General features: G+C 34.2%; 1 protein-coding gene across 6 annotated transcripts in view; it reads left to right on the top strand.

Annotated features, from left to right (window-relative positions):
• KIF6 (kinesin family member 6) overlaps positions 1-24,368 on the top strand; it is a 158,193-nt gene that overhangs the window by 13,705 nt on the left and 120,120 nt on the right. For all 6 annotated transcript variants that reach the window (XM_032102745.1, XM_032102744.1, XM_032102742.1 and 3 more), the window contains 4 exons: positions 4,303-4,450; positions 7,008-7,117; positions 15,817-15,946; positions 24,124-24,330. In XM_032102745.1, the coding sequence (XP_031958636.1) occupies positions 7,104-7,117; positions 15,817-15,946; positions 24,124-24,330 (351 nt within the window). In that variant the 5' untranslated portion in view covers positions 4,303-4,450; positions 7,008-7,103. The remainder of the gene's footprint in view (positions 1-4,302; positions 4,451-7,007; positions 7,118-15,816; positions 15,947-24,123; positions 24,331-24,368) is intronic.

The raw sequence follows: 24,368 nt of genomic DNA, 5'->3' as shown, positions 1-24,368 counted from the left end.
TTTATATCTATTACTCTTCTTATAAAAACTAAATCTAGCTCAAATTGTTACAAATATATGCCTGCATGTTTTAGTGAATAATGAAAATGATCCCTCTGAATTCTGTAATAGAATGAAACAAATATACAAATTTAGAGAAGATTTTAGCCATCATTTTAAAGTTATTTTTCTCTGTGCTAGGCATTTTTAGTTCTAGCTTGGTGCTGATAAAAAAAAACAAGACCAGTAATTCTGACAACCATAACTTTGGTAAAATGTGGTAGAGACAGATTTCTCCAGCAGTATTCTAGCTAATCTGTCTGGAAGTCGTCCATGAACTTCTGAACAGGGTGCTATACAATGTTATAAAAGTGCATGAAAGATCTTTTCTGCAAAGCCTCCCCCTTGGATTATGGGTCTTTGATGTGTTTTGTTTGAAGTAGTTAAGAGACTACTTATTCAACAAAATGTCTTCTTAACCATGCCAAAGTACACCTTTCAGAGAGAAAACAAATTACGTAAATTCCTGGGTATTCTCATAACACCGAGGGGGCACATCTGAAAATACCCTTTTAGTGTATGATTTTTATTTATGCATAGTTTATAAGTCCTTGCATGACTACCATCACTATCCATGTCAACTCGTGTAGTTTCAAATACTAAGTTTAACAAAAATTTGGGACTTCTATTCAGAGACTCTGAAGAGCAAAGACGCAGACTTTGCCTGTGGAAACTGACATCTTGCAAAGTGGGTTTTGCTGAAAAGGCAGAAAAGAGCTGCTGATTCTCTACCACCTTTCCCAGCAAACAATCACTTCCACTACTGTTGGGGACAGCTTTAATTTGCAAATAAGAATCTTCAAGGATCCCTTTGGTGGATGCTGCTTAGAAAATATGCTCTTCTCTACTCATGTCATAATGTTGCCAACATCATGTCAAAAGTTGCCAACTTTTTTGGTACCTGCTGCAGTTATATTTCAGGATGAAAGAGACAATGTGTATATTTTCTGCTCACTGTACTAACTTCTAGCATCTGAAGTACCCTTCACTTTGCCAAGGGTAATTGTGTAGTATATTTTGGTGTTGTTTTCTTAAACAGCATCTTATGGGTGGCTAAAGGCTTACGAAAGTTTTTGAGTTTTTTATTTTCTGAAAGGAATTGTGCATCTTGGGTTGAAAATACTCAGTACAAATCTTAAACTTCCTGACTATTTTATAAATAGATACTGGTTTAATTGATTTATTGATTGATGTGGTGTTGGTCCATCTACATATAGTTAGCCTTTCAGTGTTAAACTCCTCGGAACAATGAACTAAGATTAGATTTGTGGAGTTTTGGTTGGGGTTTTTTTGACTTGAAGTACTTAGAAGTGGAAAAGAGCAAAGCGTATCTCCAACAAGTATTTCCTATGGTGATAATTTGTCCACAAGCCTCATTGCTAAAACATCCTGTATTGCCATTGATTCCAAATGAAGTTACTTAAAAGTGTGGATAAGACACATAAGACATGGATTTTCATGACTTAATCCATGTAGCCTTTATCACATACGGACCTTTGAAACTGACATTGACTAATAGTCACAATATTATATTTAGAATGGTAGTTATACATCTTCAGTTTTGAAATGTGTTCTTATATAAATATATATATACATAATATATATATAAAACCTCAATTTTTGTGTAGTTCATAAGTTTAATTCTTTCTCCACAAGCCAATGTGGTGGAGGCTTTTCCTTTTCACTGCATCTTCCACTCTACTCTTTTCAGGAGACGAGATCTTAGTCTACAGCTTGCTTCTGAGCCAAAGGAACTTTGTCAGTCCTGCCTGAATTCCTAGGCCCTTGTCTCTTATAAAAATATTTTGCTTCTTAGACTTAGGGAATTTGTTCTCCATCCTGTCCTGATGGAGTTGCATCTTCCTCTTAGAAGGCTTTGCCAACAGTTTCACTGGTATTATTGGTAGTCTTCTTTCCTTACAGGCTTCCTTAGCACCTCAAGCAGGCTGTCCTTAAATTGACTTGGTGGTAGCTGTAATGCACTCTGAATGAAAGAAGTGAGTACTGTAAATATGGACAGGATGCAATTATTTGTATATATATAATTATACACACACACATATAGATACACACACACAACTTTAGAAAATAAGATTAACTTTTACTCAGAATTTAAGGAACATAACTGTGGAATCAAAATCACCTATGTAATGCAATATTAAGATTACCTATTATTGCATTGGATTATGAGAATACATTATTGACATGGATATGCTCACATTTTATGAATTTGTAGGGTTTTCTGGAAAAACTTTCCAGAGCTGTGCTGACGCACTGCAAAATATATAAGAAATATATGAATCAAATAGCAGAAAGAAAACTCACTGGCTTTTTTAGCTGTTTTGACAGCATATGTCATACATATGTGACATTTTATCTTGTGTTAACATGTGAGGTGATTTGAATCAGCAGCTTTTCCTCAAGTATGGGGATGTCAAGTTAATAGTTTGCAGCCACACATTTAGTAGTTTTTAACACATTGCAAGACACACCTTTAAAGAAGCAAAGGAGTAAGAAAATTTAACAACCCCAAATGCTAGCTCTGAAGAGCCAGAGAGCTCTTCTGTATGAGCTGAAGAGCAACTGTACTGTGTCAGAGCAAGGTTCTGTCTGGTGCACTATGTTGTCTCTCACAGGGACTAACAGACAATGCTCAGAGGGAAAAAATAAACTGAGTAAGTATGTAGAGCTGCCTCCCCCATGTATCCTCTTAGTCTTTAGTTATTTGTAGTTTAGGGACTTTCTGATTCTCTGTGTTTAGTAGCCCCGAAGAAATTTTTTTTTGTGATTTAGGCCAGTCTCTGCTGAAGCCTGTGTGACATTTGAAAACATGGCGTGGCAAAGAATTGCACAGCTTAACTACAGTTTGCTTGAAGAATGGTTTCCCCTTGCTAGGTTTGAATCTGCCATCTCCGAACTTCTGTTGATACCCCCTACCTTCTGACAACTCATTACTGTCATCAGCATTCAGATATTGTGACAGTGGGCACTAGAAATTCCTAAGATAGATGAATGAGGTGTTTTATCATAATAATTGTTTTGATTTTTAACATCTGGAATCTAAGATCTATATATTCTGTCTTTGCACGTTTTGGGAGCAGATGTTCACTGTAGCTCCTTTCAACATGTTTCTGTTTTTGTCTTTGACGTCCTACTGTAATGGATTAAAATAAGCAATTTGGCAACTACTCAGGCCTTTAAATAAACTTTAGTAAGTTGGAGAATCATTGCATTTCTCGTGGCGCCAGACCAGCAGCTATCTATATACATGTTTCTTTTCCTCTTATGCAAGGGTTGTTTTCCCCCTTTCCATTTATTAAAATCCTAGTTTATTTATCGCTTTTTTAATAAACAAAACGCACAAGAATCATTTTGGCTTTTCATTTTGTTTAACAAAAGTAGTAGTTCCTTAAGCATAGTAAATCCAATCCAAAATTTAAGGTAATTAAGCTTATCTACTGTTTGGTGGAAATCAGGTGGAAGTCAATGGTGACAGTGTGGTGAATTAGAGAAAGGTATTTGAACTGGAATTTTATTAGGCACTTCTGCAAATAGAAGTAAGAAGTGTGAAAAAGATGATGAGTCTGAATGCCGTTTCATGCTATACTGTTACATAGCTGTCATGGCTGTTCCACAGAAGCTTCTTGTACAGTCATAACAGAAAAGTTTGCTATTAACAATGTGGTTTTCTGTGTTTTCATAGTAAATGAAGATTTTGTTACACTGATTTAAGCACAGGTTCTCCTGCATACTCTTATCCAAGGATAGTCTGATAGCTCAGTATAGTCATATTCTCAGAATAAAAACTGACCCCTGGTATAACAGTATCCTTACATGAGTTTCTAACCACAGTATACCTTTCTATGTTTGCATTTAATGAAGCCATATGTGAAAAATTTCTATATTCTTGTAGTGTATCAATGGCACAATTCCTGACATCTACAGTCTTTAAAGAGATTAAATAGTATCCTTGCAAAAAATCATCTGCCAAACTAAAAAGTATGAAAAGGTGGTGTAAATAGTAATAAATATGATCAGCTAATAATGGATTAAGTCAAGGCATCAAGAAATCCTTCCATTCTAGGTAGTTTAAACTCTCTAGAATCTAGAGTACCTATCTTGAAGTGTATTCTTGTACTACCAAAGATAGTTGCTATATTATTAAGAATTACTGTTAATTGTATTTTGGTTTTGCACAAAGTTGATCATGGAAATTATGTTCTGCCTCAAATAATAATTATCTTCCTTTTTTTAATTGTATAGTGTTTTGGCTGGATATAATGGTACTATCTTTGCCTATGGTCAGACAGGCAGTGGCAAAACTTTCACCATCACAGGAGGAGCAGAACGTTACAGTGATCGAGGCATCATTCCCAGGACTCTATCTTATATTTTTGATAAATTGCAGAAGGTATGGGACATTATTTTCTGTTTATTTTTTATGTCTGGTTTCAAATATTTAACTATTGCAAAATAGTTAAATATTGTTTTTAAAATAATGTTACAGGAAGCTCTAAAACTAATGCTGATGAAAATATCTAACTTGACACAGTACTTACTGTCTGCAAGAATATTTTGTAATTGTTTTGGTTACCTGGTTTATTGCAATAGTTTGAAAATAATGGGCATCATTGGAGGGGGGTTTGTAGTTTGAAAACCCAGGCTGTTTTCAGTTGGTGCAGCATACATTCAGATCACACAAGTGGTTCTCCTTGTATCAGCTCCACTCTGGTTTTGTATTGCATGCATTGCATTCCATTTTGACATTCTATGCAATGAAATGAGTCAATAAGTGAAAGGATGTGTAAGCACACTGATTGTTTATTATGTTTATTATGTTTGTGAGAAATTTCATTTTCTTGTAGTGTCTGAAATACGTACATGAGTGAATACAGTCAATTATTCCAGTGCTTTCATAATTATAGGATGCAAAAGTGAAGAGAGGAGTCTAGTGTAATTTATGTTTTGTCTCTTCATTTGCTCCATCAGGCCTATGACTCATTAATCTTCACATTTTAGCAAAGCTATTTAATTAAGCCAATTTAAATATTATTTTACATTAACATAAATCATTCCACTGTGCTTTTATACTCTGCCATTCATGTACTACAGAGTACCCATCTGTAGACATAAGGGTATATGTCTCATTAATATGACATTAATATGCCCTGTCTCAGTAAGGGTTAACAGCAGTAAGTAATTACTTTGGCTCTTTGGAAGTATGGCTTTGGCAGGTAAATGTACACAGTGTATTGCAGGTGCACAAAAACTTGCCATTGTGGGAATGGAAATGGAAAAACACCCACATGATCGTGTTCCCTTAGACCTTCTGCTGCACTCACACAACCCGCACGGAGGACTTTTGTTGTGGAAAGTGAACAGGTTTATTGTGCAGCTGCCAGCAACAAACATCAACATACCAACTTTCTTTTCTAATGTCAATTATGTCATAAAAACAAAATGGCATGAAAGATAACTAGTATGTTTGTCACCTTCTCAGCACAGAATTGAAAATATTTCCCTCTTCAGACTGGGCTTTGGATCAAAAGCTATACTTAGTTATGCTTATAGACCTATTTCAATTTTTCTGCTTTCAAATCATTGTTTCATATATTTTTTTGCTTAGTGCATTTTAAAGAATCTCTTCTTGATTTTTTATCTTTCCTCTTGCCTTTCTTTTAATATCTTTCCCCTGTTTCATTTCTTTATACCTACAACTGTGGTTTGGAAGGTGGAGAAGAATCATCTGCCTTCTAACCCTAAGTAGGATGAAACAGGAGAAAGTGAAATCAGGGACACAAAATACAAGACTTGTGAAGCTCTTACTTGGACAAAGACAGTGCAATTTGAAACCAAGGAAACAAAACTTTTTGCCCTAAATGAGAACCAAATCAAGCCCTTTGTTTTTAATAACGTCTCCTTTTAATTTAGAAATTCTCCTATTTCCACAGCATCCTGTTTGAACTGTTCCTTACTACATTTTTTCCATCCATCTGTAGTGTATCTTTTAAATGATGTCCCTTGAAATAGTGAACTGTCATTACCAATTAAAAAAAAATATTAAACGAAAATGACAAGTTATATCTCAAAGTATTTTGCAAAAAAATTGTAATGGATTGGATTATTAAATTTCTACTGTAATATGAGTGCTTTCACAGTGGCTTTGTCTGCTGAAAAGAAGTGACTGATTTTTTATTCTTTTTTTTTTTTTTAGTTTTGGAAATCATAGCCCACTATTTTGAGGTTTATGTTGTTTGGATTTGGCGTTGGGGCAGGGGAAAATTCTGTCTGCAAAACTCAGTTGTCTTAAATTAGTTTTTGGCAATGTAATTTGCCAAAAGAATTGTGATTGCAGAGAGCAGCTGACATCATGTACAGTGTTCTAATGTTATGATGAAGAGAGTGAAAAGCAGTATGTCACTGATGTTTCTGAATGGAGTAAATCTTATTTTTGTTGCTGTTTTTACTTTCTTTTTGTTTTTTCTTTAAGCATAGTCTTTCTATCCATATTATGAGGGTTTATCTTTTCACAATATTCTTTTTTTTGGTGTAGAAGTGAAAAATGTCATGTTGCGTAGTTCTGTAAGCAGGCTCCCATGTTCTAAATATAAACAGACTTTTTTAGGTATAAGGAATCAATTAAAGATCCCAGACTAAACTCATGGGCATGGTAGGGTTTTGTTGGGGATTTGTGTTTTAGTGGATTTTGTGTGTCTGTGTGTGTGTGCGTGTGTGTGTGTGTGTGTGAGTTTTGTTTTGGGTTTGTTGTGTTTTTTTCCTTTCTTCTTCTGGAGTCCTTATGCATAACAGTAACAGAACACATGAAAGTATCACAAATTGAACATGTACACCATACCCAGCAAAAGGAAAAGAGTCAAAGTGAGAAAGTAACCTAGAAACCATTGAAATAAATTTGTCTTCTAATCTACCTCTGTTTATAGCACTATTTTTTTTCTTTTCTTATCCAGGACAGCAGTAAAGTGTATACAACTCATGTTTCCTACTTAGAAATCTACAATGAATGTGGTTATGATCTGTTGGACCCAAGACACGAGGCCTCCAAAATGGAAGACTTGCCGTAAGTACTAAGATTACAGAAAATCATCAAAACCAAGAGGAATCATTTTCATATACCCTGTTGCATTGTTTGGGGACTTTTGAAGTTACACTACTGATTTATTCAGAGTACTTTATTTTCACAATTTTATCAGCATTCCCTAAATTTTCTGTTATTTTGTGTGTATGGGGGCTAGGGAGACTAGATGGGAGCAACTGAAGGTGAAAGGATTAAAAATATTTGTTGCTATTATGCAGATGAGATCTCTTGCAGCCACTGACAAGGAGAAGGTGCAATTGTTTTTCTCAAGGCAGCCTGTCTCCTTATGTGTGGCAGAGACATGTAACAGGTGGCATTTCCTTCCAACAGCAATGAGAAAAGCTCCCTGCTTCTATTTGGACCTTTTCCTTCGAGGATAATTATCTTTCTAGAATATGCAATTACAAAATAAGGTAAGTAACAGCTAGGAAATAGGCCACAAGGAACCCCAAAGAACAGTATGCTTCCTTCAGAATGGATGGTTGTTCTAACACTTGTCATTGATCAGGCACTAGCACCTACTAATGCTTGGAGAAGGGTAGTAAACAAAGGTTTGTAGGTCATGAACACTCCAGCTGCTGAAATTAAAGGTTTCTAATTTATAGGAAATCCAAATCCTAGTCTCCAAGTCCGAAATAATAGTTTATAGTCTGTTTTATTCTTTAAATAGCTAAGCAAACACTAAATAGGTGTGAATAACTGAGTTGCTGACTGGAATTCCAAATGCCCTGAAATAATGCTGGGCACCATGAATTTTATCACTCAGCATGATGGTAACAGGTGCATGTAAATAGTGATGAAATCACCACTGGTACAAGAGCAGGAAACATACCGAAAGTTTTCAATGGGGCAACCACACAAAATCAATAGGATTTTATATTGAAATAACGAATTATGTTATTCACATATTATTAAACCATTTTATTAAAAAATTCTTCCAACACAATATTTTATTGTGTTTAAATGGAGCTTTATTTTTCCACACAGTTTTCCACACAGTACGGGGTATCTAGGACATGCATGTAGGAAATAAGTTTCAAGACTGATCTTTATAAAAGAAGCTAGAGATTAGGAACACAGCAGATAAATGCAAAGTATGGGACTGGGCTGTGCATTGGTCTCATTGTTTCACTTTCTTCACCTGTAAAATTGAAGTAAAATTTATCGCTTTATGACACATTGGTGCTATAAAGACTGTGTCTATTTACCAATGTCTTTCATGGCAAAGTTTAGGATTCTAATTTAATTTATTACCTACTTCCTGTGCTATGCAGACAAAAATTTTAATCAGAGGCTAATTTGGATAATAATTTAATTTTTGTGTCCATTTTTACAGTAGGTAAAAAATAGTGTTACACTTTTATTCAACTTATTAAAGGTAATGCTATTCAGTTATTCAAGTTTATTGCATTATTAATTTCACTTATTAAGTTTTTTGAAATATTTTATCTCAGCTCATTCCATTTAACATTTTATAAAATCAAATTTATTCAAGTCAAAGAAACTGAATTTTATTAATTTAATTGCAACTTTGAAACAGATATTTGGTGGTTGTGTGCTCTGGAAAATATGTCAGATTTTAAAACTAGGTACTGAGTATTTGCTAATAACTGTGAGTTTTAGAATTCTCAAATTAGTTTGTGTATGGTAATTCAATTAAACTAAGGAATAACTCCTTGTTGTGTATAAGGTTATTTTTAAAAGTAAAAGTTGATAGATAATTTGGTTATAAATTAGGGATAAAGCATACTCAGATAATCATAATTACCTAAAAACTTACATAGTGTACACTACTGCAGGATGAGTTTTAGTGAGAAAATAAATTTTTCTATGCAGAGTAACTAATATTAATATGTGCTTTAAGGTTTTACTGTACATGGATATTATTATTTCCACTACATCATTTGTCAATAAAATATGTTCTGTACACTAGAATTATACCTACATGACTCATATTTAACATGTGTAAAAGTATTTAATTAATAAATATGTTTTGTTTATTTTTTAATATTGTAGTTTGCGGATTCAAAACTTAAAAATATATAGTGTCATTCTGATCTAAAAAGGGAGTAAAAATTGCAGGAATGGGTAGTTACATGATTTACTATATTTCAATTACTTGATTAATTTTCATAAATGATAAAGTAGTAGTTACATATAAGTAAATAGTAATTGCATATTTTAAAATTTATCAGGTGTTTATTACCTAAAATATAGTTACTTTTTCTGAGAATTTTATGTATTTAAGAGCTCTTAATATTTTAGTGTTAGTAAGCAAAATACAAAATAATAACTTTCTCAAGTTTGCTTGAAAGTCGTATTTAATGAGACTATTACAAAGAACTAATGTTTTTTGTACTTTAAAGGCGTTATATTATGCATAATTTTCTGTTGAACTCCACAGTGGATCATCTAAGCTTTAAGCACCATAAAAAGCCAAAGGCAGGTTATTCACCCAATATTCTTGGGTAAATATTAGCAGTCAGTGCTGATACTTTCCTAAGTATTTAAGATAAACAAGAAGAGTATTGAAGGAATGTGTCATTTTAGAAGAATAAGCAAAAAGATTAGTTAACCTCATATGGAATGCAGATTGTTCTGGAACAGTATTGTTATCCATATTACTGCAAAAGAAAGGGATACAGTTTGAATGAAAGATACATACTTCTGACCTGCAAACTCTGCATTATTGTCTTTATGTTACCAGTTCAATGTAAGGAATAAACACAGATTGCATTCAGGTGATAGAAGTTATGAAAATCTTGTGGGTACACCACAGGCTTGTTGATAGTACTTGAAAAATGAGATATTAAAATAGTATTTGATGCTTAAGGCAAAGTGAATAGTAAACATTTTAAAAATTGTCCATTGCATCTAATCATTTCATGATTAGACTTGGAATCTCAGCTCCTGAAGTCAAGGTTTTGTGTGTAGCCATACTTTGTATATTCTGTAGACTATGAAATTTTCATTTTAACGCTCCTTACTTAATTCATCTGAGTCTGCCAGAAGGGAAGAAGCTCTCAGAAAAACAGTTACCACCTTTCCGGAAATAAATTCCTGACAAATGCATGAATGGGCTCCATATATCTGCACATCTCTATGTCTATCTATATGTATACTTATATAGGTTCATATGCAGAATGATGTAATTATTTACATATGCATGCATATGTAGAGGTATGTATACATATACATTTTTTAATATGTATACATAAATAGGTATATTGTTTCTAATAGCTACAGATATTTCTACAACAAATAATGTTGGTTTTGAAATCCCATTAAACTTCTATTTTAACAGAAAAAAACTAGTTTCCTTGATGTTTAGTTGGAATGATATTACATGTAGCCCAAAAAAGATATCATTTGATATACATTAATGTTTTATACAAAATATACTTTAGTGTACAATTGTAACTTGTTTTATTACACAAATCTGACAGTTTTAATTTTGTGACGTAGCTGAAACCCAGCATCAGCAGATACAAAAAATATTTGAAGAATCTTACTTGCTAGAATGCAAAAAATTGAATTTGACAGTCTAATTCTATTTGTAGCTGTAGAATTCCATGTTTATACAAGGAAATTATGATTTTTTTCAAACACATAAAAAGTATGAAATTATTGCTATAAAATAAAGCTGGTAGAAGACTATTTAAATACTTACTGCCACCTCATGTTTTCATAAAAGTTTTGCAGGACTGTTTAAATTAGGAATACTTTTCTGAAGCTCTTAATTTACTGTGCATTTGTGAAAGAGCCTTTTATCTCCAACAGGTTCTCTGTTGTAGTTTATTTGCAGTTTATGTAACCCAATGTTACTGAATCTAACCAATTTCACTTTAGTTACAACCTACCCATAAAAGCTTTTCCTAACTTGTTGTTATTTATTAAGAAGTACAGATTTTTTTTTTTTTTTTTTTTTTTTTTTTTGGCACCAGATATAACACAAAAGTAAAGGTTGAGGTTATAGAACCGTTAGTCAAGAATGACTGGATTAAGTCAGAGATAACCAAGAGGTTACTGCTTTACCTGTCCTGTGTCAGGGGGCCCTCTTGCATGTGAAGGCAAAGTACATTTCGTGCTGTTTTGCCTTAGAATTACAGTCTAAACTGCAGTAATTGAGGAGCTACTTCTCAAGGAGCTCAGACAACCATTACTCAGGAGTGCTGTAGCCAGGGGAAAACAGAATCTAAATTTCAAGTCCGCAAAAAGTGATTCCCCATTTTTGTGTGAAGATTCTTTAAAGTCCTCTTTGAGAGAGAAGTGTGTAAGTTTTAGTATGATGCTGGCTGACTTTAACAAAACCACACTTTAAGCTGTGAGCTAATTAACTTCAAACATCAACAATAATACCTATCTTAATATATGTTGTTAGTAACATGTAGAACTGTTATGTTCCATGGAGTTAGTGTGAAATACTTTCACTTCAAAACAAAACCTGCTACTGGATATTGGTTAGCTACCTCAAGTGAGTTTATACTCTTCTGTTTCTCTACTGCCCTCCAAGGGCTTTAAGAGTTACCAAATTGCTGACATGGAAAGCTAAAACAACTAGTATAATAATTGCTGTTTTCCTTAACAAAGAAGGATAAAAATAAAAAAGGCTAAAGGAATAATTTTGAACGCATAGGAAATATATTTTATTCAGTCTGATTTTTTTATGCAAATAAACCTGATGCTCCTCTCCAGTCTCAACAGTCAGCCCCTTTGAATGGCTGTACCAACTATGTAATGTGGGAACTCACCACCTTCAAGAACTATATTTTCAGGGTTCTGAGAATTACCAATATTTTAAAACTTCTCCGGTTAATAATAGTATTAGTTCGCTTTTTTTATATGAAATATGTTCTTTAAAAATTAAGAATATTCATTATGTTACTACTGAATACCAAAGATTAAGACAATACAAAGTTTTGTAAGGTTAGACTTTTCTTTTTGTTAATGAGGAGACAGCTAAAAACAGTTTTGAACCATTTCTTCTAAGATTATGATTTTTTTAAATTACAGTTTAAGCAAATTGCACTTTAAATGTATACAATAACTTCCACATACATAATATATTGGTTATTCACATCCATATTTTATGTTGATTTGTTTCCTGAAAAAGAGTAGAATGTAAGTGAAGCCTTTCTAAGGCAACTTTTCTATAGGCATTTGATGAGTAAATTAATTCAAGACAAATTTTCTTATGAATGTCAAAGCTTATTTAACAAATATCTTCTTGTGAGTTAGATTCTTGAAGTTGCCTGCAAAGTCTAACATAATTTGTATGTTTTGTTCTTACATGAACCACCAATCCCATTGTTTCAGTTTTGATTCTTTGTTGGATGGTGGGGTGAGGGGAGAGAGAGAGACAATGCACAGCTTTTTCCAGATCTCAGAAAGAAAGGCCCCACAACAAACGGCTTAATAGGGTAACCACTTTGGCAAGATAGAATAAGAGGAGGAGGAATACAGGTGGCAAGTAAATCCCATCAGGTGCTGGGTGCCCTGCATTCATGCAGCATTGAACAGAGCTTGAATGGATTTCCCCATGGCACACTGCACAGAGCAGTACAGCTCCTGGCCACAGAGAGAAGGTCTCCCTTTTGCTCTTTTGAGTATTTGTGTAATTTTCTTACAAGGAAACAGCTTCATTCTAGAATGTGCTCTCCTGGGAACTTAGTGAATTTATCCTGCAGCCAAGGGATCTGTGCAGCACAGCACAGACCTGAATGCCACACTGTGCGTGCAGCACCTCACAGGCTGTGCCTGCTCACATTCACTGTTACATGAATCATTAACTCCTAAATATGTAACATCTCCCAGTCATGTCTATAACATCCAGAACAGCCCAAATTTGTTTTTGCTGTCTCAAAACAGAATCCGTTGGAGACAGTGGGAAGGATTTCCTATCACAATGTGACGTGTCAAGCAAGTCTGCACAAGCACTTACTCATCTCATAGTTCTGCCATGTCTCATAAGGAGATTATGCTCTAGGTCTCCACTTGAATGGAAAATCAAATCTGTGTGCTGTTGAAAGTTGTGCTGGTAGCTGAGTAACTTTGTAACCTTACCTCTTGAATAAGTATTGACTTTGTCCTCTGTTGTGGTATTCGGGGAGTTGTACTTCTAAAAGATCATATTTTTGGGATGATACAGAGGATGATTATCCTGACCATTCTTTCTTAAAACCTAAAGTTCCTTGCAGTTTTACAAAACATTACCTATTTGTATCCATTAATTCATTCTGTTCTTCTGGACTGACTCCAAGATGCACACTTGCTGCTTTTCTCTTTTTATCTTTTTCCTAAATTTATTATTGGCTGTGTAGTCTCCTCACAATGAAGTAGTATCACTATATCCTGCTCATGTATTGCCATAGAAGTCGTGTATCTTCATATGTTATTTGTTTGCATCATTATGTTTAATTTTTAAATGTTTATAAAGTTTTTGAGATTATTTTAGATTTCTTCAATTCTAAGCCTTGGAGACTTCACAGAGTTTTTCCACTACAAGGTCCAAATTAGGGCTATGAAATTTAAAAGTTTCACTAATATAGAGAAAGCTCTATCAAAATTATTATCATATTATACATTAACTTTATAGCACTGTAAAATAAATAATTTTGTTGTCATTTTGGAACATACCCTTCTGAGGAAGTTTTGGTAGATGCCTCTAGATTTGCAAATTTAGATTTCCATTTGGAAATATTCCTAATAGTTGCAAGGCCCTTGTATAGGAAGCTGTTGCTATTTTGTGATGTCCCCACGGTTTCCTGTCTAATACAATAATCCTCCAGAGTTTTGTATCCAAACTAATATCTTAATTTTCTGGGAATTTTTTATAATCATTGATCAAAGAGTAGACTGAAAAGATCCTTAAAAGTTTAAACACTATGCCAAATGTGCATAATAAAACAATATCATTTTCCTAAATTATAAAAATAGGTAGAGGATGCTTACCATGCAATTTCAAAATATTAAAACTAGTCAGAGTGTCATACTGTAATGAGAACCACTCTGGGCTTTAATGTGTGATGCACACAGAGATGGAATTGCAGACAGAATACAACTTGGCATTATTAAAAGTTTGACATGCAAGAGCAGAATTGTGCTCTGGGGTTTATGCTTTGAGTGAGGACGCTGAGTTTTCATTGTATTAGAAACGTCTTACACCACCACACAAAAATAAGGCTAACAGTGGGAGGCAATCATACTTGGAAAAGCAGTTGTTATGAGTACTAAAGAAGCTTTGTGTGTACTTTTACATGCAATTTTTCTTGAAAAGACTGAGTGTATTGCAATGTGTTAAAATTATTTCTGTATGTCCATTTGAGTGTTTTGGCCATCAGACTGTGAACTACTCACTCCCACAGTATCTAAGAGTAATACTAGGGAATGCTGCTTTGATGCTTGATTTGATTCTGTCAGCTTTTTGGGGGGAAAAAAAGGCAAGCAAAGTAGAACAAAACCCAATCTCTCTGGTTTTGAAGCAACTTGAAGTAATTAACGTGCAAGAACTACCTACTGATAAAAACTCGAGCCCCATACTCCCTCTTGTGGTTTATCTTGAAGAACATGAAAAAATATTTATATACATTATGTACACATATAGGTGTATATGTATAGATAGAAAATGTTATCTGTATTTATACAGAAAATAAAGGCATAGCTTAAATAAAAACATCTTCCAAGTTTTTTAAAAGTTCTAATTTGCTTGTTTTAAATTGTATCAGAACATGTAATTCACCCTGAAGAACATGTTATTCATCCTCAGATGTAGTGTACTTCCGCTTTAATAGATTCTTTTCTCTGGGAGTTTTCCAAATCCAGTGAGGCAACTACTTGGCCTCCATGTTGGATACTATAGAATGTCCCAATTGAGGAGACCCTAATGGCTACTCAGTAATGCTAATAAAGTTTCATTCTCAGTAACCATTTCAAAAGGAAGAAGATTCTTATTTTAAAGGACTATTTAAAGAAGCGAAAAGGATTTTCAGTGATATTTAGCAGGTCTTCTGGACCTTTTGCCATATCCTTGCTACTTGCATCCAATTTCTTTCTGGGAACTTTAAGTCCTATAGAAGTGGAACTAAGAATATTTCTAACAGTGGGAATAAATAAAATCATTCTGTTTGCTTGCTTTTAATTTAAGAAAGGGATAATTTACAGTTGTAGTTACTACCACTTAAGAAGAATGAAAAGAGAAACAATCTTGATAAATGCAAAGTTATTAGAAACATCTTGACTACAGATGTGTTGATGCTGAAATATTCCATGTCTATTTGTACATCAAAATTATGGTATGCTTTATGTATCATCTGTACTTGGTAACAGCAAACAAACCCCTATGTATTATTTGTTTGTGATGATGCATCTAACCTCTCTCTTGAGATTTTACTATATCTCAAGAAATAAAAATCCCAAAGCTTTCTCTAAACCTTACAGTTTTCTTATATTCCTTTTCTATGTGAAGTTTCATAATAATGGAGGAATTTCATAATAAAAATGAGGTGACAGTAAAAAAAGAAATTAACACTTGCTTTAATGTGTATCATTTATGTTTTTAGTTCTTTCATTATGATTGCATTTGGGTTTTAGATTTCACCTTTTAGGTGCAATCAAAATGAAAGTATGAAATAATATCACGTTAAAACTCTAGTTTTCATTTGTTGTTTTTATTTTCCGTGTAGAAAAGTTGCAATAATGGAAGACTCTGATCAAAACATTCATCTGAAAAACTTGTCTCTTCAGCAAGCAACCAATGAAGAGGAAGCCTTAAACCTACTCTTCCTGGGGGACACCAACAGAATGATTGCTGAGGTGAGATTTGCTGTTTCAAATCTTTCTTAATACCACCAGAGTTAAAATGGTCAAAAACCTCTCTCCTCCTCTCTCAAATAAGATGTATATTTTTGGAAGTTCTTGGAGATAGATTAGTATCCTCTTTTTGAGTATATTTCCACAGTGGAATTAAATAACTGTTTCTCTGATGATAGCTTTCCCTAGTGGAGCTGATTGGTGGTTCTTGATGTCATAACCTACTGAAATTCAAACAAGTAGAATACAAAAATTCTCGTAAACTACAGACTGACTTTTGAATGTGGCATGTATCAGACATGTAAAGATAAGAAAACAGGGTCTTACAGAGCACTGTCAAACATTCCTACTGAAGTTTTTTCCCTGGAAGTGTTCAACATCAGGTAGAATGGGGTCCTGAGCAACCTGTTCCAGTGGAAGGTGTCCCTACTCATGGAGTGTGATGGGGTTGGGAGGTTGGAATGAGATGATCTTTAAGGTACCTTCAAACTCAAACCATTCTATGATTCTATGATTAAGCACTAAATTGCCTTTGAAGTATTTAATATAAGTCCCCTCTTTTTTTCCTGCTTATTGCATAAGCACATGGTGTTATGTGTAACAAAACAACAAACAAAAAAACCAAAACAATCCTTCCCCCCAAACCAAACAAAAAAACTCCAAACCAACCAAATAAATAAAAAATCCTCACCAAAAATCAAACCCCCAAATGGTAGTTCAAAGGAAATTCAAAATAAATATGTGCCAATATTCAAACATAAGCATGTTTTTATTGATTCTGAAAAATTCAAATGAAATGTTTCTGTATCCGACATCTGTAAGGTTCTTGGATATGGAATGTAAATATAAAAAGTGTATTGTATAATGTGAACACTATCAATGTGTCTTTACTACAATACAGTTAACTCTCTTTTAGAACTTTGTGGGTTTTCTTCCTTTGTAGCTCCAAAAGGATATATCATAAATCATTAACAAGAAAGACACTTAGAGTATGTGAATAGTCAGGTAGTTCTGTGTTCCTGCTGGATGACTACGTGCACCTGGACACAGGGGAAGAAGCATTTGATTACAAAACATAAATAGGCAACCAAAGTGTTTGTTCTCTTTCTCAAGGATGACTATTTCAATGGTTACATTTTGAGAGGTGGGAATATGTTAAGGCAAGAGATAATCAACATAAGAGCTTCTCATAAACCTGAGCATTGAGGCAAGGAACTGCTTGATGATATTGAAATAGAAAAATTGGTATCGTGTGAAGGAGAGGAACTTGACAAAGCATAATAGAGGAGACAAGGGTTAATCTAGAGAGCTAAAAAACAGGACTTATGGCATAAAACATAACTTCTCTGGAGATCCATATTTTTAAATCTTGAGTTATGATAATACTTTCTGACCTCTGAAGATTAGAACCCTCTTAAGTAAACTTTAAAGAAAAACACACAAGATTAATGAACCTAAATAGAAAAGAAAGTAAAATAAATGCTTGAATCATCTTTTTTAATGAAGAAGAGTTTGGCTGTGGAAAAACTCAGGTGACTGTCATGGATCACATTTGGGATCTGTAGCCTCTAAAATTGCAATCTAATGCTTTAACCCTGAATAACTCTTCTTTGAAGAGTGACTATTTAGAAAATAAGAATTACAATTTAATTTTTTCATTGCCTATGCTAATGCAGTCTAACTTGTGGTTTGAGGGCTGCATTTTCCCCTCATCACTGATTGTGCTAAAAAAAAGTCATCACAATATTAAAAGTACTTTATAGGCAACATTCATTCATTCATTCATTAAATGTCAGAACCTAAGGGAACACTCACAACCGAATGCTTCTTTCCCACACTAACTATATAGCCCAAGACAAGGAAAAGAAAGGAAACCAATCTAATTTGTGCAGGATTGCTTTAATAGACAGTGTAGGACTGGTCCTTTGCTCTAGTTTTGATGTGTACTACAAGTTGTGTAAATGGTAAGTTGGAAGACATTTGTGCACAGACAATTCATAATGTAAAAATCCAAATAGGAATTTTTTGTCTCATATTTTGCTAGAGAGAAACAGGCAGAGATCAAAACCAAAAAAGCTGAGTCTTTTGTTGGCAGCTCTGCTGAATGTAAGGAGTAGATTTTTGTTTGTTTTCCAACAAAGCAGTTTCTCGTTACATTTGAATACATAAGAATCTGCAGCAACAGCTTATAAAATCTGAACTGTTTTTTTATTTTTTTTATCTGTTAAAACAATTTTATGATTTCAGTATCTGATATGCATGCTGAGGATTTGAAAATCTAATTTGCAATGTAAGCAGTTGGTAGCAGCAACATCTGAAAAAGCTCCTGTGTGGAAATAAGTGTTTGGCCATTTAGGCAGTGTACTCAAACAATTTTATTTTGGTATACTATTAATATATCTTCAGCTGAAAAGGTCTTTTCTAAGTTCTTGTGATGGGAATTGCATATGACCCCAGTCTTCTGAAATAACATGCCTAAAACTCTGTGATTTTGAGAATTCTTAGGGATTTTAGTATTTCTCTTAAATCAGCAGAGTAAGGTAGCCTCCCAAGGATGCACAGCAATTTCAAAACTGTAAAATCATTTTCTGGGATTAGTACATCTGAGCACTGCAGTTGAATGTAGAGTTAGAATTTATTTTTCCTCTAATGAAAAAGTACATTGATTTAATGAGGAAGGAAATATTTTAGTGCCTGGTTTTATACCTATAGCACTCCATTTTTTAAATTTGAGATACAGTGTATACTACACAGAATTTGTTCCATCATTTAAGATGTTTGAAATACACTTGGGGCAATCAGTAAGCTTTTGGCAATTTTAAATATGTTTATTTCAAGAAAGAATTAAACTTAAAGGTTTAAGGATAGTTGTGGGGACTGACTTGTGACCTTTGAATTGAACTAAATCTATTTGTATTTATTGTACGTTAGTATTCTCATGATTTAGAAAGTCACTGATAGTGTTTGACTGATTTTTTTATTGGGCGAAATAGAAAAAATAGGATTTGAGTGTGTGAGCATATGAGATTAAATGTCACTTTTGACAAAAATGCATGGTGCTGCTGTCCAGAAGAAACTGAAACTTTCTGCTTTCCTAGGTTCTTCATTGGTCAATTGCTAATTTATTTCCACTCCAACAGACCTGTTATATTGTAATATTAGCACCAAATGGCATCATCATTTCAGTACAGGTGCTTTCATTTCCATGTGTGGTAAAAAAATCGCTGGTCATGCGTACTACTTTGAATCATCCTTAAAATGCTTTGGGATTTATATGGATAAAAGGCACTATATAAAATAAGGTTTAATAATATCTTCACCAGGGAATATTAATTATTTTAAAAGTTACCTGAGTTTAGAACTTACCATGGCCTAACTGTGAAGTCGTAGTAAACATGGAAAGATAAAGTATTGCTCTCAGGAAGTGATTGCACCTATTCTGATCCTTATGTTTTCATAGCAACAGTTTTTCAATTTCAATTACAACAAGTGTACCTAAGTGCAACTGAGGAGCCCCTTCACCTGTACCATATTATTTAGAAAGTAAACTAAAGACATGTTAAGGTCTTTCTCATCTACCAGATATAAAGACAGGTACCTCCTTCAATTTATGTGCTCTTCCTTATAGCATCTTTCTGTTGGGACTGGTGGAGTTTATATTAATTAGACAGAGATATCCCTCTGAACTGTGGAATGACTGTAGCTGTCAGAACATCTCCCTGCAGATATCCCTCTGATTGTAGCATGAGTTCGGAGAAAATTGATTTGGTATCAATGTTGGATACTATCAGTACTTTTTTTCCCCCTTGCTCTTCTTTGAAAAGTTCAAAAGCAAAAAAACCTTAAGAAGAAAAAGAAACACTCCTTAAAAGAAAATTTTGTACCTTTTCACTGAGACATTCTCTCAAAAAACTCTGAACACTCTGAATCAGCTTTTCTTTATGCATTGGCTAGTGACTAATTCATTCGTAAAGGAAAACTGTTCTTCTGCTGTCTAAATATTTTGATTCAAGGAAGAAAAGATTCCACTGGAACGATATAAGTTGCCAGGTGGAGGTGGTTTGCAATATGGCCTGAACAACTCCATTTATCACTGGCAAAATTGTTTTGTTCCCATGGTCCTGAACTCTTTTCATGTATTTTCTCTGTCAGAGTGTTTTGGCAGCCATAATCAACACATTATTCTTCCTGGTAGTAGCAGCTTCTGTTAGTCCAGAGCCGATTTTCAAACAGCTTTTCATATGTCTTTGTCCCATTTAAGAAGCTTTCTCTTTCTCAGGTCCTCAACTATTAAGAACTCCGTTTAGACCAGTAGCATCCATTTCTGGCTATTATTAGTCAAAACATTTATAATAGAAGCTGCAACAAATAAAAGGTTTGGGAAATACATAAATTCCTATATAGGGAAGAATTCCTGGAGTGTTTTGCTGACTTAAGATAGGTAAGAATTAGATTAAGATGGACAACTTAGGTTCCAGCAAGTTTTTGGATGTTTCTTGACCTTGTATTCCTTGAAAGAAACATTCAACTCAGAGGCTTCTTCCAGTATGACTGTGCTGTAGATTCTCATTCAAGTAGAAGCCTCCTTCTTTTAACCTTTGTATAAATAGATGTAGTAGTTAAAGTCACAAAGCTTCTATACAATTTATTTAATTTCAGCAAACACAGGTATATTTTTGTCCTGGAATAAAACAAGCCTGGCTAGTATGGCTTGAAATACACCTTGTACATATTTTCCATGATCAAATGAAACACTGATGCTTTACCAAGTCATGATCCTAAATGTTATTGAATTTGTCCTTTACCATGCCACAAATGGGCAGCAACAGATGACCTGGCATTAAGTCCTTTGTAGTGTTCCCATGATATTACAAAGCATCTAAAGTCTGCTTATGTGGTTCATGATGTCACAGAATTCCTGGAAAAAATTATTTCTTTGTAAGTAACTGCAGCTCATCAGTTGTTCTATATATAACTCTCACAATAGCAACCATCTGTGAGAACCAGGCCACTCCCCTCTTTCTCTTTTTTTCTTCATCACATCAAATTAGTGTGAGGATGATTTCATATACATATGGTTTGAATACTGCTAACAAAGCCAAAATGAACTCCGAAAACCACTAAAGGAGCATTTTAGTAGTCTCTGAGACACTGTCCAGAAAATTTTGTTTCTGTTTTCAAACTCTCTAAGCAGATGAATGGTGATACTCAGAAGCTGCGTATGTAAGATAAGCAATAACCAAACAGAAAAAGGGCTTGTTTTTGGACTGGAGATGCCAACAAGTCATCATTTCTGTTGTGTGCTTTGCATCTACTTGTGTGGTAAAAGTAGAAAAGTATGGGGGGATTATGCAATTAACATTCATTATTGCATCCCATTTAACAGTTTAAATTTTTATTGCTTTATGCTTTCTGCAAGAGTTCTAGCAGAGCTTCCTATATATGGGAACTGCAAAGCAGAGAGAGAATCATACTGGAAAAGGGAGTCTTGGCATCTTGATTAAACCATGATTCTACTCTGAAGAAGGACTTCACAGAAATATCAGTTTGGGATTCTAGCCAACGACTTCCAGATCACCTACATTCATTTTTTCATTTACATGAGTAAAACAAACTGTGGAGAGAAAAGCAATGGAATTTCTAATGACTAGTCCAGCCAAATCTACTTGGAACACACAAAATAAGGTCGTGGCTGGTGTATTGCAATAGACAGTAAAAGCCTAGAGCAAATATTGCCCTGTGCTTTTGGAACTCAGAGCCCTGAAATTATTTTCTTTCATGATCTGAATTTTTTTTTTGCCTCTGTTGGCATTAAATGGGTCTGACTAAAAGCACATTTTTAAATACATGAGGTTTTGCTGCAGTGTGAAACTGAAGTTTGCGTAAGAATGCTTATTCAGAAGTATGATGATTTCTTCAGCTTCTTTCATAGCAATGTTTGCTTTGTGCTTCCACTGCTGGACCTGACTGGTATTTGATCTGGCTTAGACTTATCTGCAGTATAGTGTGACTGATGCCATGTCTGTAGTGCAAAATATCCCTTAATATCAGTTCTGTCAAGGAGAATGTCCTTAAAATTAATTCTGTTGTGGATTTTGAGCTGGAAGAAATAAAATATCCAGTCCTGCTTCGCAGAGCTGCAAATAATAAAATCATAGCTGTCCTAGTAAAATAAGTGAAGTTGGCTCTGATTATTCATGGAATCAGAATTGCTGAATAAAGTACATTTTCACAGCATATAACTTTTCCTTAGTGTAACTGCATTTTAAATAAGTTTTGGAGTATTTTCTTGCTTGACACCTTTCCCTCAGCCTGTTTATTTTCATTCCAGCACTACAAATCACTTCCCCTTCATTTGCCCAGCCTCACCTCTGAGGACAGCATAGCATGTGACTGCACTCTGATGCTCATTTCACAGGATCATGAATTATAAAATTCTTCATCTGTATAAAATAATAATCAAAATTCTTTTCCCTCTCCCTCTGAGCTTGCCTTTATTAGGTAAAGCAGCCCAAAAGAAAATAGTGCTAGGGCTGAAATTTCCTTACAGAATTTTCACCACCATACAAGTGTATGCTATTCCTGCACACTACCTACTTGTTCTCCTGCTGTATGCTGCCGTTTTCTGTATTCTATCACAACTGTTTTCTACAGCTGTGCTGTGGCTGAATCAAGAAACTGATCCAGGTTAAATATCTATGGTTTGCAGTCTTTTTTTTTTTTTGAGCTGGATCAGTTCCCAAAACCAATTTCATTGTGCTGGCACTATTAAGGCTGGGAAAAAAAAAAAAAAAGGAAGCTGAAATGGAGACAATTGAACCAAGTGGTATAGCTGTCCATATTATTCCTGTTAAAGGACCATTCACCTTGCAGTCTTTCTGTTAAGAGCTGTCCTTTCTGGATTAATAAGACAACATCTTCAATACCTGCAATAGGCAGGCCATTTTATCATCTACAGTGTTGCATGCTAAAGCAGACTGTGTGAAAAAAAGCAGTATCTTGGTATAGCTGGGCTGAATCACAGGATATGCCTACATTAAAAGTTACTCCAGAATAACAGAGGAATGAAGTAGAGCCAAGAGATTAATGTAAACAGTGTAACCAGGATTTTTAAATTACTTTTTTTTCAGCAGCTACAAATAAATATAGATTTAGTTGCTAACTCAATAATATTGATTTATGATTTTACTAGTCTATATTTCTGCAGTCAAGCGTTTATGTCATGAAAACAATGTAGTCATACTTGTTACAGTTTATGAATAAAAATACTATCTCTATGCTAAACCTTTAATCTCCATATATAATCTAAAGCTTTAGCTATTTATGAAATGAGGGTAATGAGGAATTATTTTTGATTTAAGTTTCTAACAATACCTTGATACAACTAAACAAAAGGTGCTTTAGATGCTGAAAGATATTTTGTATGTTTTTTAGGAAAAATGCATGTGCGATGGCATATGGTCATTTGAAATCTAAAGTTAAATAACTGAGAGCTGTTTAAAATTTTCAGTTCCACATTTTAAATACATTGAGAAAACCTCTGAAATAATGCTAAGACTGAGCATTTCTAAAAGCTGACGAAGAATATCCATGTGTTAAGGAAGTGTGGCTGTAGTTATTCCCAAAAAATAAATATTTAAAGCCAAACATTTTATGAAAACTCTGTCATGCCACCTAAAAATATGGTACTGATTTTGCCAAGTAAAATTTTTTAATAAAAGTGAAAATGGAAAAGTTTAAAGCCTTATAGGAAGTCCTAGTCCTAGTTACACTGGTATCTACCTATCAGGAAAAAACAAGGAAGAATTGGTGCACCAATGGGAAAATTAATAACTTCTCGGGGATCAAGAGTTAGTAACTTTCCCTCCAGTCAAGGTGCCCTTTTCCAGTATTCCTCACATAGTAAGGCCACTTGCTTTGCTGATGTCCTCAATGTTACAGTATTTTGGAACAACCTTGATTGCTTGCAGTACAATTTGTCCAGATTAAAGTTATCCAAGTATTTTTCCAGAATGTGAATGGCAGGTGAAATCCTTTTGGGGGTTTTTTGCGTATTTATTACATGTCCAATAGATAAAAAATTGGATAGATGATTTCAGTTGCCAGATTATTGAGCTATAAAAAGCTAATTTTATTTATCCACTAAACAGTGAGAGTTCTTTTTCTTCTTATCATTGTAGACACCAATGAATCAAGCCTCAAGCCGATCTCACTGCATTTTCACTATTCACATCTCCAGCAAGGAACCTGGATCTGCAACTATCCGACACTCCAAGTTGCATTTAGTGGACCTTGCTGGTTCAGAACGTGTTGCAAAGACTGGAATTGGAGGTCACTTACTGACAGAAGCCAAATATATCAACCTCTCATTACATTATTTGGAGCAGGTAAAATTGAAATAGAGTAAAAGATTTCTTCCTTTACT

Source organism: Corvus moneduloides, chromosome 3 (genome assembly GCF_009650955.1).
Source record: "Corvus moneduloides isolate bCorMon1 chromosome 3, bCorMon1.pri, whole genome shotgun sequence".
Classification (NCBI taxonomy): Eukaryota; Metazoa; Chordata; class Aves; order Passeriformes; family Corvidae; genus Corvus; species Corvus moneduloides.
This window is presented reverse-complemented; position numbering and strand designations above follow the sequence as displayed.